Raw genomic sequence first — 15,411 nt, 5'->3', positions numbered from 1 at the left:
GGATTAGAATTGAGGCACCCTCTGCTCTAGCTATTCAATACACCTTTAATTAATTCCAAGTAGCACAAAGTTGTAAACAAATGTAGGGACAATTTATGAACGGAAAGCAATATGAATGGGGCCTTTCTTGAGTGCTAGGGAACCACAGAATTAAAGGGAGATAAATGGTGGTTAATTCATTGCAGGTAGTTTCAGAGGGTTAGCCATGTTAATCTGTAACAGAAAAAACTTAAAAAACAATGAATGGTCCTGCAGCACCTTAGAGACTAACAAAAAATGTAGATAGTACCATGAGCTTTTGTGGATACAACCCACTTCTTCAGATGAATGGAGTTAGGGGGTCAGATGTACAATAAATAGAGAAAGAGAGGGAATGGGGAGGGAAAGAGAAGGAAAGAAATTGTCAATTAGAGTGCCCATGCTAAATGAAGCTGATAGAGTGGATTCTAAGTACTCTTAAGTACCCAGTGCTTGGCTTTTTATGTCATTAGGATGTGGAATGTGGCAGTTAATCCAGTTAAGGTCTTCGTTTAAACCGCTATTGCAAGTATCAAACTTGTAAATAAAATTAAGTTCTGCAGCTTCCCTTTCAAGATGGTTTGCGAAATTGGCTTGTAATAATATGGTAACTTTGAGGTCCATTAATGAGTGCCTGGGCAAGTTAAAATGTTCCCCAACAGGTGTCTGTGTGTTACCCTTTCGAATATTTGATCTAACTAATTGCAGGTAGTTCCTGTTGAGCTGTTACATCCAATAAAGCTTGGTCAATACAATTGGCTTTTGACTGTCACTCTCCAGAGTACTGTGTGGAATGACAGGTTCCGGTCATCATACAAACTGCTGCTCCATCTTCCTCCTCCTCAATATTTCAATGCTTTGCCTTTCCTCTCTGACCAGACTGTCAACAGTTTTGGCCAGGCCACTATCACCTTCTGCTTGACTACTGTGATCTCTTCTTCAAACCCCAGAGGAATTCACACAGGGGCGGAGCTATCCATGGTTGGGTTTGCAGAGGGGTAAAAGCCATCCGTGAAATAAAGGAAAACAAATGAAGCCACTGAAGAGACATGAGGCTGGTTTTTTCGGCATCTAAGCTGTGCATCAGTTACAAGTAGGAACAAAGAGGCAGGCATAGGCACAGAATGAAACAATGCAAGCACTTGCTCATTTTGTACGTGCAACAGTCTCTTTTGAGCACACGGTTATTTGCTTGCAGCAGCATATTTTGTGGGTGCAACTTAGTGAGCTGGGAGGACAGTGCGCCCGGCAAAGTGGGTCAGGTTTAAAATGCTATTTGAAAATGGTAGAGGCTTAACATTTCAACACAAGGTTGCTTATCGTCATAAGGCTCTCTACTTACCTGCCTTGAAGATCCACTCCAAGTACCCATTTAGTTCTCGTTCAATCTGCTGCTGCCTACGCAGCTTCAGGAAGGCCCGGCGGTTCTCTACCCTCTCGCGCTCTTTGGCGAACTCGCTGCAGAGAGAGAAAAAGCACATCAAACAAAGTCAAGACAGATTAACAGTACCTCCTTTCGCCTTCAAATTTGCTTTTAAAGGGCACCTTTGCCAGTATACTTACAAATATTTAACAATGGGTAGGTTGTAGGCGTACCTTTGTTTATGTTCCCCAGTCTGTCTGTTTCCACCTTTCATCTCAACTCTTAGACTTAGTTTGTAAGCGTTTTGTTCTGTATTTGCCTTGCACAATGGGGTCCCCTTCAGGACTGGAGCTCTGAGATGTTACCACCATACAAATAAGTAAAACAAGGATAACACTGCTACTACTAACAACACTCTCTGGTCTGGCAACATCTGTGGCCCAGCATGATTTTAGTTAGATGGATGTTCACTTATGAGTGTGGCCAAGTTTCCACAATTTTGTTTACAGCCACCAGTCCTGGCTCTCAGGGTTCTGTGCTATTTAGCTCTAATTTACTCTATACTTTTTCTAACATCCCAGGAAGCAGGGGAAGTGTTAGTGATGCTGCTAGACAATATTGCCCTCCCGTGGTTCGGCAGATTCTCTGGTGCAGCACCGGTCATGTCCCGAGGATGCCAGACTAGAGAGGTTCAACCCATACTGAGGTGCATGTTAACAAAAACCTCTGGTCTTCCCAGAGCCACAACTTAAAAAGAGATCAAAATACTATCCCCCAGCAGAGCTCCAGTTGGACTAGGGCAGGGGTGGGGAACTTTCTTGGGTCAGGCCACTGAGCCGCAGAAAAATCATAGCTGGATCCAGCCCCCGGGCATTAGGGTCCCCGCCCCGGACGAGGGCAACGTTACTGTGGTAAAGAACACTGAACATGAGTGGGACACAGCCAGCCTGTAAGAATTCAGAATGGGGAGCTTTCGCCGATCTCGACTTCCACAGGCCTGCGCTGAGGCTCACAGAAGTGTCTCATTTGACTCAAGAGCGGTGGCGGGCACTTGGCAGTTATAGCTAAACATCTCACTCAGCCCTAGGCTGAGATACTAGCAAGTCCCATTAGCTGCAAAAATTAAATGGAAATCCATAGTCAAAATGGGTCTCTAAGGAGAAGTCTGCCAGGAAGTACTCAGAATACAGAGTCATCATCTTCCCCCAGCCAATGCAGGGATCTCTTGCCCATGATATTCTAACATCTCAGAGGGGTAGCCGGGTTAGTAGAAGAACTAGAGGACACCAAATAAAATTAATGGGTAGCAGGTTTAAAACTAATAAAAGAAAGTTCTTCTTCACACAGCGTGTAGTCAACCTGTGGAACTCCTTGCCAGAGGAGGCTGTGAAGGCTAGGACTATAACAGAGTTTAAAGAGAAGCTAGATAATTTCATGGAGGTTAGGTCCATAAAAGGCTATTAGCCAGGGAATAGAAATGGTGTCCTTGGCCTCTGTTTGTCAGAGGCCGGAGAGGGATGGCAGGAGACAAATCGCTTGATCATTGTCTTCGGTCCACCCTCTCTGGGGCACCTGGTGCTGGCCACTGTTGGCAGACAGGATACTGGGCTAGATGGACCTTTGTTCTGACCCAGTACGGCCGTTCTTATGTTTTTAGTCTGTCCATTATATTCTAGTCTGTGTTTAAATGACCCTAGAGATGGGGTATCCACCACTTCCCTCGTGAGGCTATTCTGCAGCCGAACACGCACCACTGTCAGAAGCTTTTCCTGAAGTTCCTTTAGCTCAGCTTCAATTCACTGACTTCCAGTAGCACAGCTTTGAATTACCCTGCCCAGTCCCTCACTCACTTTGTGGCAGATTCTGATCTCACCTGCGAGGAACTCAGGAGTGACTACGCTGAAGCCAGGAGATTTGACATTTGGGAAAAAGTGGCGTAAGGAAGATCTGGACAGGATCTTTGGAGTTCACACCTTCCAAGTCCTTACAGATGGTCCTCGTATCCCCCCAGTTGGTCACCACTGAGCCGGAGCTGAGCTTGGCCAGTCCCTGCAGCCCTACGCTTAATTTTTGTTGTTCTTTTCTAGATTCCCATCCAAAGCATCCAAGCCTGTTCAAACATGCTCCATGGTTAAAAGCCAGCAAGGGTGGGGGCAGGAGGTTGGAGGTGCCTGAGGCAGCATCATCTTCATTTCATCTGTCAAGGCTGGCGCTTCAGCTTAGTCTGGAAGGATGGTCTGAGCTGTTTAGAAGGGACTGCAGTGAAAGCTTGCAGCTGATACCTGCCATCAGCTACGTCGCTCGCCTGCCCTTCAGTCTCCGGCCTCTTCCCTCCCACATCCGACAGCACAACTCATGACCCCACCTTTTGGGTGGGTGCGGGGGAGGCAGTGTCACTCCAGGTCTCTATCGGTGGGTGTCTAGCTTGCGATCCATAAACCTGCATGTGTCAGCAGGGACCTGGTTCAGTGCCCATCGGTCCAGGCCGGGGACTTCCAGTCAGTTTTGATTTCTTTCGGGGAGAGGAGGAATGAGATCTGGCAGCACAGGGACAGGGACAGGGCAGGCCCAGCTGGGCTATGCTTGCTGCTATCTGGGGTTGTCTCACTGCGAATTGTGCAGGCCTGCCTTGGGCCAGACAAGCACAGGCCTGAGGAGGAGGCGATGTGAGCCCCAGGGAGAGTGTCACGAAGGACAGTACTTACCCTGTGCTCTGGCCAACATTTAGAGCAGTGAGAGGCACATCAACAGGGCCAAAGTCTCCCCTGATCCCTTTCTGGGCGAGGGGTGCGAAGGGGTCCTGGACTCAGCAGTCTCTGAGTTCTCCTGAGTTCAGGACTATCAATGTTCTTGACTCTTGAGCAATGCGCCTAAGATGTGGGGGAGGTCCAAGGCACATGCACATTTTCCCCCTCCCCCAGTCACAGCCTGGGCCCAGGGAAAAGTAAATCCTAACTGGGGTTGAATATGCTCTTTGCCTATTGATGAGCGGGTTTGGATCCTACAGTGGAATGAGGTAGAAAGTGTGCTCGGGCGCAAGGCTGTAGCTCCTCACCAGGCTGACTGACGTCCTGCTGGGGAGACACAAGGTCAGAGGCTGAGAGAGGCTCCAGCCAACCCTGCCCAGTAGAAGACATTGCTTGTAACCAGCTATCCCAGACACGGGTCCTGGAGACATGGTGTTACAGGGACCTCTGCCAGGGACAGCCACCAATGGAATAGGCTTAACCCGAAGGTTACAAGCTATCGCATTGTCACAGGGACCTCTGCCAGGGACAGCCACCAATGGAATAGGCTGAACCCGAAGGTTACGAGCTATCGCATTGTCACAGGGACCTCTGCCAGGGACAGCCACCGATGGAATAGGCTGAACCCGAAGGTTACGAGCTATCGCATTGTCACAGGGACCTCTGCCAGGGAGAGCCACCGATGGAATAGGCTTAACCCGAAGGTTACGAGCTATCGCATTGTCACAGGGACCTCTGCCAGGGACAGCCAGCGATGGAATAGGCTGAACCCGAAGGTTACGAGCTATCGCATTGTCACAGGGACCTCTGCCAGGGACAGCCAGCGATGGAATAGGCTGAACCCGAAGGTTACGAGCTATCGCATTGTCACAGGGACCTCTGCCAGGGACAGCCACCGATGGAATAGGCTTAACCCGAAGGTTACGAGCTATCGCATTGTCACATGCCCGATCAAGATCCAATTCCAGTCCAGGGCTCTTGCTCACCAATGCCGGCTGAGTGTGGAGGGAAGAGGTTACAGTTACAGTGGGGGAGGTCTAGGTTGGATATTAGGAAAAACTATTTCCCTGGGAGGGTGGGGAAGCACTGGGATGGGTTCCCTAGGGAGGGGGCGGAATCTCCATCCCTCGAGGTTTTTAAGTCTCGGCTTGACAAAGCCCTGGCTGGGATGATTGAGTTGGGTTGGTCCTGCTTCGGGCTGGACTCGATGACTCCTGAGGTCTCTTCCAGCCCTAGGATTCTAGGATTCTATGAAGAGCACCTCAACGCACTGCTCAATGTCCCACGGGAATGATTCTGAAGCTGTTCCCCAACCCTCCTGCATTGGAGACACGGTGGTTTGGGGAAGAGATTTCCTGGTGGAGAGAGGACTACTCCTATACTTCAGCTCACAGGAGAGCTGGTAAAATTTTCACCAAAAACATTTTCTTCCCTTCCTGTTTTCTTCAATATTTTTTCTTAATTTTTTGTTATTATTATTTAGTGGGGCATAAAACAAGCCAATGGTTTCCACTTTGGGGGGTTTCAACAACCCCACCCCCCAAAAATGTGCAAACATTTCTGTTGAATCCTTTTTCCATCCACCAAAAAAATGTGTCGTCAGAAACATTTTCCTCCAGCTTTTGCTGAGAGCACAGAAGGATCCAGAGATGGGGGTGGCTGGCATTAAATAAATCTTCTGATTTATTTAGCAGAATTGTTATTTTCACACCATTGACAACCAACCCCTCTCCCTTCCCCCCGCCCAGTATCCCAGAGTTAAAGCAGGAAGGAGCTATCCGGGCACCCAGGTACACCGCTCTCAAGCACTAGGATGACCCCTTGTAGGGCGAGTCCCAGCATTGTGCCCCATTCACACAGTAGAGCTGGTTCCACTGGCTGTGGCCTTCCCCATGCCAGTGGGCGGATGCTCTGCAGCGTGAAAGCAGGAGCTAGATGAAGCACAAGAGAGTGCTGCCACCAGGGAGGTGCGAGGTGAGATGCAAACAGCAGGCCAGGCTCTCAAGCTTTTCACACACCAGGCTCTAATTTTAGAAGAGGAGATTTTTTTCCCTGCCCCTTTTCCTTGTGAATTTAATGCTGCTGGTGAAAGGTGCCAGACCGACAGCCCTGGAGGCGAAAATCCCTTCTCTATCCACAGGGCAGGGGCAGGACAGGCAGCAGCTTCTCCAACAGTGCACTGCGAGCGGGAGAGGGAGACGACCATCTCCCGGGGTGAAAAGGCCCCTGGCTTGTTCAGTCTTGGCATCTCTTTTCCAAGGCTCTCGGCTGCTCTTTCTCCTACCCTTCTGCCAACCGGCACAATGTGCTGGCCCCCCAGACTGACCCAGCCTGGTTCAAGGAGATGGAACAAAACATCAGAGGCTGTCTCATGGATTTACTCTTGTGACTAAGCCAGTACAAAGGGGAAAGCACATCACCATCCCGCTGGGCATAAACTCCACCTGCGTCTGATGATTCGACACAGTACCAGGCTACCCAGGTGCAGATGGAGGGGGAAGCAGGCGTATTAGGAGCCTAGAGTCTTGCAGCAATTTAAGCCAGGCTGCCTCAGATTCCCATCAACTTCTCTATCCATCTAGGTGCTCCCAGAAATCAGATTGCCTCCTTCCCACTCTCCCCCAACACGCTCCCTGATCAGTCCATTCTTCCCCTCACTCTCTCCTGCACCAAGGACTCATGGCTGCTGTAAGAGCACAGCACCAAAGAGATTTTCCCCATACCCAGAGACCACGCCACAGTGAGTCTGGCAGGCAGGAGGCCTCACCATGGAGAATATCGTATTCAACTGATTCAAGACACTCAAGCGTTATAAGGCCCATCTATGGAATATACCTGTAACAGGTCACAGCGACACCACACTCATGAGCAGGGGTCACCCCTTAGTATGAAAACCTCTCAACCTTTAGCTAGAATAGCAGGCAGTTCTAGTTGCGGGCGCCAGCTAGTAGGAAGAGACACAAAGAAAGGTTAACCCCTGAGTGGGTAGAAGAAGAAAGTAAATCAAGCTGTAAAAAATGTCATGATGGCCATTTTGGGGGGGTCGTATTAAATCCCATCTAAAGAAAAGAAGAGAGGAGTAAGCTCATCTAATCATCACCAGGGGTCAACAGAGGGTTATTGCCCAAGAGAGGCCTTCCACATGGTTTATCCATGCTGACTGTAAATATTTCAAGCGGTGTGGCTTCGATAGTTTCCTCAGGCAGTGACAAACTGTGTCACAGCAGCCAAACACCTGACTTCTTCCCATTGGTCTCAGGGTTAGCCCTTCCACTTGAGAGCAAACAGCTGAAATGCAAGCGTCAGATAATTTGTCCATCATGCCTGGGCCTCCGAACGGCCTCAGCTATGACCGACTTCTTGTGTGACCTCCGCCACGCCCTTCAACCATCCCGAGCCTTGTTTCCCTGTCAGTAGTGCGAGGTCGTTAATGTATCCCCCTCTAAGATGAAGGGTGCCATGGACTGTTTATTAAAAATTATTATTATTTTATGCAATTAGCTTCTTATACAGAAGCATATACTTGTGCTGTACATCTATTATAAGAACACAGTTCCTAAAACAGGACAGCAGCCATAGGCTAGTGAATTTAAAGCTATGCCCAGCTATAAGCAGAGACAGGCAGACAGACAGAAAGAAACTGAAGCATAGACCTAGCAAAGTAGCTTCACCACCATCCAGTGCCCAAACGAGATGAGCTGGAGGCAGGCCAAGGCCCCTTAGTGATAGAAATGTAGCCGTGTTAGTCTGGCCTAGCTGAAACAAAAAAACAGGACCATGTAGCACTTTAACTTTAATTTAATTTTCTTCCACTATTTGATCTGAGGAAGTGGGTCTGGCCCACGAAAGCTCATCACCTAATAAACCATCTTGTTAGTCTTTCAAGTGCTACAAGGCCCCTTAGGTTTGTGACACAGAGCCTAGTTCAGACGTCTAAAGCTTCCTCACCTCAGCTGGGAACTGACCTTCCACTGATCAAGAGCTACACTGACGCTGCAGTACGCAGCACTGCGTGGAAAAACATGCCCCCTTCCCCCATCCGACTGGTGCCCTGCCGCATGAACGCAGCTGGTAAGAAGGCCACTCTTCCTTCTAGAGCTGGCAGACCAGGCAGATGTTGCAGTGTCTGGGTTGGTCACTAGCTGAAGAGAATTCTCTAGGTGGAAAAATAAAGTAGGCCGAGAGAGATGGATGAGCTCTGCAGAGGCTAAATTTGGAAGCTATTGTTGCTGAATATAGGGCAATGCCCAAGAACAGACTTGCTAGTGAACAGCAAGCAGTATGTTAAACAGCCGAGTCATTCAACAGCATAGAGAAAGGGGCAGTTGATGCTGAAAATAAGAGGTGGGAAAAGCAACCTCTTTGGTTCCCTGGGATCCAGACTGCCCCCAAGACAGAGGAAGACCGAGTCCAGCAGCGAATCTGTCAGTGCAGCAGGTGGTGGTGCCAGCTTGCCTGAATGGTGCCAGACAGCCACATGCCAGTTTGCCTCACTTGGCAGGAATAGGAAGGACTGAGGAGTGGGAGGGAGGCAAGAGTTAACAGAGGGGTGGGGGGGCTGTGTGGATGGGGAAGTCTGTTGGGGAGAAGAGAAAAGGAGCCATTTCACGATGTGGGGAAGCATCCCAAAATTCTGGTGAATCAAGGACCAACTTAGTTTTAGTCCATCCTTGGTGTGACCAGCAATGAGGGGACCTCGAAAGGTTTGGTAAAGGCAGTTCTCCTAAAGGCTGGCGAATTCTCAAAATCTCCTCCAAAACTTTCAGGAAATGAAAACTTGCCTAAAAAAAATCTCCCAAGGAGAAGCACTTTCACGATCTCACACTTCTGCTTCCAGCTATGACCGGGAACCGGCACGGGAAGGAGAAACAGTGAGGAATGGAAGGAGTAGGAGTCTGGTCTACTTCCAAAATGAGTGGTATAGGGGAATTCTTACTTCATCCCAGCTGGGTCACTTTTTCTAGCTCAGAGATGGCTCAACACTCAGAAACACACACAGACACACCTCAAGCAAGCAACCAATGTGCAATGTGGAATCTTAAAAGAAAAAAAGAGCCCATTGCAGGACCAGACACAAGGTTGCACAAATCAGGGGGAGTGCAGATCTGGGCAGTAGAAGGAGATGGACAATCCCTATGATATAAGGAAAGGAGAGAAAAACTGTAGATTTGCAAGGAGTAATGGGCATTAAAATGTGATGGTAGCAACCAATGAATTAGTACCTGATACTGGGAATGGAGAAGCACCATTTTCATGTTACCTTTCATGTTACCATTGCCTTAGAGCAATGTCCTGCATTCCAAACCTGGATTCTGGAAGAACCCAAGGGGAGAGCTGTTTCCATCTTGGATTCTACTCAAGACACCAAAAATGCGTAAACAAAACCCTATGGGACTATTGGTTAGGACTATCTGGACACGTAAGCAAGATGGATGGATTCAATGATGCTACTAGATCTTTACCACAATGTTCAGTGTTGCCTCCACTATATCAGCCCAACCTTTCTGCAGTAAGCTCACATTCTCCTTCCTGAAAATCTCGGTTACAAAGTCCTTTAAAGCCCCCGCAGCTCGTCTCACTAGGAATCCGATCTCGTTAATGCTCTTATGCTTCCTGCAGTAACCGCATTAGTGTTCTAGTGTTATGAAAAGCGGATCCATGCTCCAGGGGAAGAATTTATTCTGCAGGTTCATATCTCTGCTATGTCTTCCTGGAGCACAGTAAATCCATTGTAACGCGCAATCCCTCCTGGCTGCAGCAAAAAGCAGCCACTTTGTGATTCTGTTTATACAACTAAAAGACATATGGACACCAACCCTCGGTGATTCCAAACATCCAGTTAATCACGTCTAACCTGCTGTAGGAGTGACAAAAAGCAATGGGAGTGCAGAGAGAGAGAGAGAAAGAAAGAAAGAAAGAAAGAAAGGCTATGTCTAGACTGTAGGCTTCTTTCGAAAGAGGCTCTTTCGAAAGCATCTTTCGAAAGAGCCTCTTTTGAAAGATCCGCCTGCAGTCTAGACGCGATCTTTCGAAAGAGCAATCCGCTTTTTCGAAAGAGAGCACCCAGCGAGTCTGGATGCTCTCTTTTGAAGAAGCCCTATTTACATTGAAGAACGCCTTCTTTCGAAAGAGGAACTTTCGAAAGAAGGAGTTCTTCCTCGTGAAACAAGGTTTACCGCCATCGAAAGAAAAGCCGCGTTCTTTCAAAATAATTTCGAAAGAACGCAGCTTGAGTCTGGACGCAGGGGAAGTTTTTTCGGGAAAAGGCTACTTTTCCCGAAAAAACCCCTGAGTCTGGACACGGCCAACTTGAAAGAAAGAAAGAAAGAAAGAAAGAAAGAAAGAAAGAAAGAAAGAAAGAAAGAAAGAAAGAAAGAAAGAAAGAAAGAAAGAAAGAAAGAAAGAAAGAAAGAAAGAAAGAAAGAAAGAAAGAAAGAAAGAAAGAAAGAAAGAAAGAAAGAAAGAAAGAAAGAAAGAAAGACTTCAGAGTGCAAAGCATTCTTAAATGCTGATAAACTTGCAAATGCAAATGGCATGCAATGCTGAGCATCTGTCAATCCCATTGACTTCTAAAGATGCTTAGGAATGGGCCCAGGAGTTAAAAGGGGAATGGCAGCTATGAAGAGGAGATAGAAAAAGACAGTGAAGGAAGAGGAAGGGGAGTTTATTTGAGAGACAGCAGCAAAGCTCAGGACCTGAGCAGGGTTAACCACAGGCTGTTTTTCCTTTCATTCCTGCCTTGTTTAGCGCCACATGAACGTACTTTCAGTGGGGAAGTGTCGATTGAAACAGGGCCAGCAACCCTTTGAGTTTTAGATGCCTTACGATGCAGCAGACCTCTAAGAACCTGAAATGGTAGCTCAGGGAGATGGCTGCAGGAGAACAGAGTCCCCCGCCATGCCGACCTTCACGCAGTCCAGCCACCTGAACGCTGCCAACCTTTGGTGTTTCTCATGTGCAAAGAACAAAGGCAGGCTCGGCAGCAGCTGAATTATTCATACCAGCAGATAGGAGCCATGGGGTGGAGAGGGATGGGCGAGGAGAGGAAAGAACATATTTCTCTTCAGTGCACGAAGCAGAGCAGCTGCTGAGAGGTTACAAACATGGGTAGAAAATAAAATTAAATTTGTCTTTAAAAGTGAAAGCCAGTAAATCGGGGGGAGGGGAGAATAATCTGAAGCCCATATCCAGTGGGAGAAAGAGACCTGGCAGCACCGAGCAAAGGGAGATCTAGGAGGGACAAGGGGCTACAAGTTAGACAGGAGTTTGCAGTGCATTGGCCAAAAACCTGTGCCCAATGGGAACTGCAGGGGTGGTACCTGAGGACACGGGGAGCACAAAGCCTCCTGGCCTCTCTGCACAGGGGCCATAGGGACATGCTGGCTACTTCTGAGAGTGCGGGGTCAGAACAGGCAGGAATCCTGCCTTAGTCCTGCTAGCTGGAAGCAGCCCTATAAAAGTGGCCCAGCTACCCACCCCAGCCCTATAAATGTGAATGAGGTTGGGAGGGAGGGGGTGGGGCTTGGAGAAGGGGGTGGGGCTTCAGGCCCACCCAGAGCTCAGCTTTGCAGTGCCCAAGGGCTGCCGCCTCCCTGCTCCGTCTCTCCTCATCTCCCCTACCCTGCCCCATGGCAGAACCATCCCAGCATGGCTGTGTGCCCGGCCCAGGTGTGGCACAGTCACTGCAGTGCGGGTGCTGATGAAAGACAGCTAGCACCAGGAAACCGAGGGGCTCGAAAGCTGCACGGGAAGCAGGTGCCCAGGGAGAGGGGGTGCCGATTTTTCCGGAGCATCCAGGCGCTTGTGGAATGGCACCCGCACCTGAGGCAGACGCCTAACCCGCCGACATTCACGGATGCGCTTCGAGGAAGCACGAAGCAGGACTGGGACTGGAGGCTGAGGCAGATGACAGAGCATGTTGCTGCAGAGCTGCCCTCAGAGCTCTCTCTAGCTTCACACAACTCCCCAGCATGCCAGTGCTGGCCCAGCCCATCTGGCCTTCCAGCTGGCCGTGCTGCGCTTGGGAGAGAGATTCCCCACCCCCGGGGCTGCTTCCTGTCTGGTCTCAGACACAGGGCTACCTGCAGGGCAGGAGAAGCCCCGCTGGCGGAACTGCCAGCCCTTGCTAATAGCCGGCATTTATCTTGGGAAGGGCCAAGGTCGAGGCTCAATCAGTCCTGCTGCTGCTGCTTCCCGCTCATTGCTGGCACGGAGGAAAAATGAGCTCTCCTGGGCTAGCTGAGAAGGGAGGAAAGCATCACATGGAGAGCGAGCGAGGCTCACATCAATCCCGGCTTCGCCACCGTTCCTGTCTCCTGAGCACGGAGCGAGTCGAACAGAGAAAGCACCATCTAGTCCCAGAGACCGGTAATTAGAAAGGCCCAGAGATGAGTCCTCAAATGCCCTTTCAAGCTCCCCAGTGCTCCGGGGCCAGGGAGTCTGGGGTCGCGTGCCCCCCTCCCTGCCCAGTGCTCCGGGGCCAGGGAGGGTGGGGCCGTGCGCCCTCCTCCTTCCCCATGGTATTGGGGGTGAGGTCTGGGCAGAAGGGGCAAAGTTGGGGGCAGAGCTAGGGGGATTGCCTCCTCCATCCCAGCCTTTACCCACTGCCCATGCAAGCCTCTTTGTCATTACACCCAGCTTGTGTCAGTTTCGATTTTAAACAGGTTCGTGCCTTCACGGCTCTAACCTCCACCTCCCTTCCAGCAGGGGCAAAGGTGCAACACCTTGCGTGAATGTCACACAGCTCCTGAGGCTCTTTAGTGGACCACACACTAAAGCCAGGTCATTGAGCTCTTAGTCGACCAGAAATTCTGCTCTCACCTCTGCAGGTTGCAGAGGGGTTTTTTCTAAGTAGTCTCTCTGCTGTTTCCAGCAATGGGTTTATTACAAAGTGAGGTGGCCATGGGGAAGAATGGAGAGTCAACACCCACCACGTATGCTGGCTGCCTTCTAATGTGGAGCCGAAAGATGGGCTAAGCCCTGCAATAAAGATCCCCCAAAGCAAGAGAGCGTGAATCTGAGATGAATGCAAGATACATATAGTGCAGTGACCTCCCTTTCCACAATGCAGCATTTGAGGCAAATAATTGATATCAGCCCAAGCGAGATCGCAGCAGGAAAACGTGGAAAGTAAAGCTGGATGGAAAATGAGGGATTGTCCCTCATGATGAGAAAAGAGAGGACGGAGGAAATTTTCTCCCATTATGATCAATTAATTCGCCTTTCCCTATCCTCCTGTCTCTATGCAGGTCTCAAAAGATGAAGTCTTATGATCTCAATCTAGCCGAAGCTTCTGAATGGGAGAATCTTTGCAAAAGCAGCCACGAAGCCAGAGGTCTTAGCGGAGCTGGGCGCGCCCAGCCAATAGGCTGCACTCATCAGCACTGAAGCCGCCGTTACCCAACATGCAAGGGTAAAGAACAAAGATAAGACTCCCCCAGGGAGGCTGTAAGAGATGGGAAGCAGCGATAATCTAGGACACACACTGCCTCAGTGCAGAGAAAATAGCAGCCAACGGGAGGAGGACGTATTGAAAGTTCAGTTCAGACGACATCGTGATAGGGCGCAACCTGCTCAAAATGAGCTTTGGCAGGAGAGGTTTAAGACGTGTTGTTACTGTGAACCATGAGTGCTGCAGCAGCTCTCCCAGGACAATCAGCAGCCTGGAGGCCAAGCCAGAGACAAGCTTTTCAAATGCACCATGCGGCAGAGCTCTGGCTGTGCCCAGGGGTCCTGTGCTTCTGGCAGGCCGGGCTCAGCCTCAGAGGCTCGCTGTGACCCTCCGCACGGCCTCTTCTCTTGCGAGAGGCAGGGCTCCTGGATTGCTGAACCATGTTCTTCACAGGCCAGTCCATAGTGTGGGGTGAAACCCCTCTGTAGTCCTGGTCTCCCTACCCAGGGGCAGACTCTGTGGTGGCGTGGGGAGGGTTGGGGGCAACCCGGGCCCATCCACTACTCCGGGTTCCAGTCCAGCGACCCTAACAGAGGGGGTCTGTTCTACACCCAGTCTGGCAACTACTTTCCTGGGCCATTTCCCCCAAACGATCCCTCCCAGGACCTTCCCTCTGTCCTGCCCGTCCACGGCCCTCTGCCTGGCTGGCAGTTCCCAGCTCTCACCCGGACTCCTCTCGCTCTCAGAGCTTTGGCTCCTTCCCTCCTCCTCACCTGGCTCAGAACTAAGAAGAGGAGCCCTTTTAACCCAGTCTCCACTGGCTCTTGATTGGCCCCAGGTGGTCTGATGAGCTTGACTCCCTTGGCTCTGGAAGGCTCCAGGCGTTCCAACTGGCCTGACTGTCCAGACTACTTCTGGAAAGTTCCTGCCGGTTCTAGGCCAGCCCCTGCCAATTTACCAGGGAACAGAGACCTGCTTAATCTAGGGCTCACATACCTCCCTTCGAGTGCTCTTCCAGCGCTCTCTGGCCTCACCCTGTCACAGCGGAAAAGCATTAAGCCTGGCCCCTTGAAGCCAGAATCATTCTCACTATCGAGAGAGACGGAGCAGTAACAGGCATGCTTTCTGTTCACGGGCTCTGACAGGCCCTGCCTGTGCTGCCGATCTGGCTGTGGCAAACAACACGCTGGGCTCTCACCATCACGAGGACGGGGTGTTTTACTTCATCTGAAGTCAAAGTCATTCAGATCAACACCTTGCCAATACTAGGACCCCTTCCCACTCTTCCAGCTCCACCGGCCGTGCTCCGAGTGGTAGGTATAAGCAAGGCTGTGGCTGTTGCTGATACCTGCACGCAGCCAGGCTAGATGCTGCACAGGTTTGTCTAGGCCAGGGGGAGAAAGGGTGCTAGCTACCATCTTGGTAGGTCTCCACACTTTCTGGTTACAGCTGGGAGCAGAGGCCCCAAAAAGGTTATTTCTGCTTCTTGGTTGGGCTGCAATACCCCACAGGCCACCATCAATGCCATGGAAAAGCTCATGTCCAGGACAAGTCCAGCACCATCCTTTACACTCAGGAGATTCAGATTAAAACCTTTTGGGTGCACATCTGGAGGGAGCCACTTGCAACTACATAACGCCCCTCCCAGCAATGCTGAACATGGTCTGAAAAGATGGGGGGGGCTCTCTCATCATCCCACCATCTCCTCAGCAATTCAATCTACCCCTCTGCCCCCAAATCACCCAGCCCCCCATCAGTTCTGCACCCTCCAGCTCCTGCTTCTGTTCTGCCACCCCCACAGCCTCCTCTCTTCCCCTGCTGGGGCTCTTCCGTGTCTTGGTGGTGGGCTGCAAGAGCTCCCTCTTTCCCTCCCTAGGCCCAGTGTTGCTGGG

At 50.3% G+C, this 15,411-nt stretch overlaps 1 protein-coding gene across 8 annotated transcripts in view; it reads right to left on the bottom strand.

Moving 5' to 3' along the window:
• The window catches only part of CACNA1B (calcium voltage-gated channel subunit alpha1 B), a 452,780-nt gene that overhangs the window by 210,437 nt on the left and 226,932 nt on the right, over window positions 1-15,411 (bottom strand). For all 8 annotated transcript variants that reach the window (XM_075906063.1, XM_075906064.1, XM_075906065.1 and 5 more), the window contains exon 8: window positions 1,361-1,476. In XM_075906063.1, coding sequence (XP_075762178.1) covers window positions 1,361-1,476 — 116 coding nt within the window. The remainder of the gene's footprint in view (window positions 1-1,360; window positions 1,477-15,411) is intronic.

The sequence above is a fragment of the Pelodiscus sinensis genome, chromosome 22 (genome assembly GCF_049634645.1).
Source record: "Pelodiscus sinensis isolate JC-2024 chromosome 22, ASM4963464v1, whole genome shotgun sequence".
Classification (NCBI taxonomy): domain Eukaryota; kingdom Metazoa; phylum Chordata; order Testudines; family Trionychidae; genus Pelodiscus; species Pelodiscus sinensis.
This window is presented reverse-complemented; position numbering and strand designations above follow the sequence as displayed.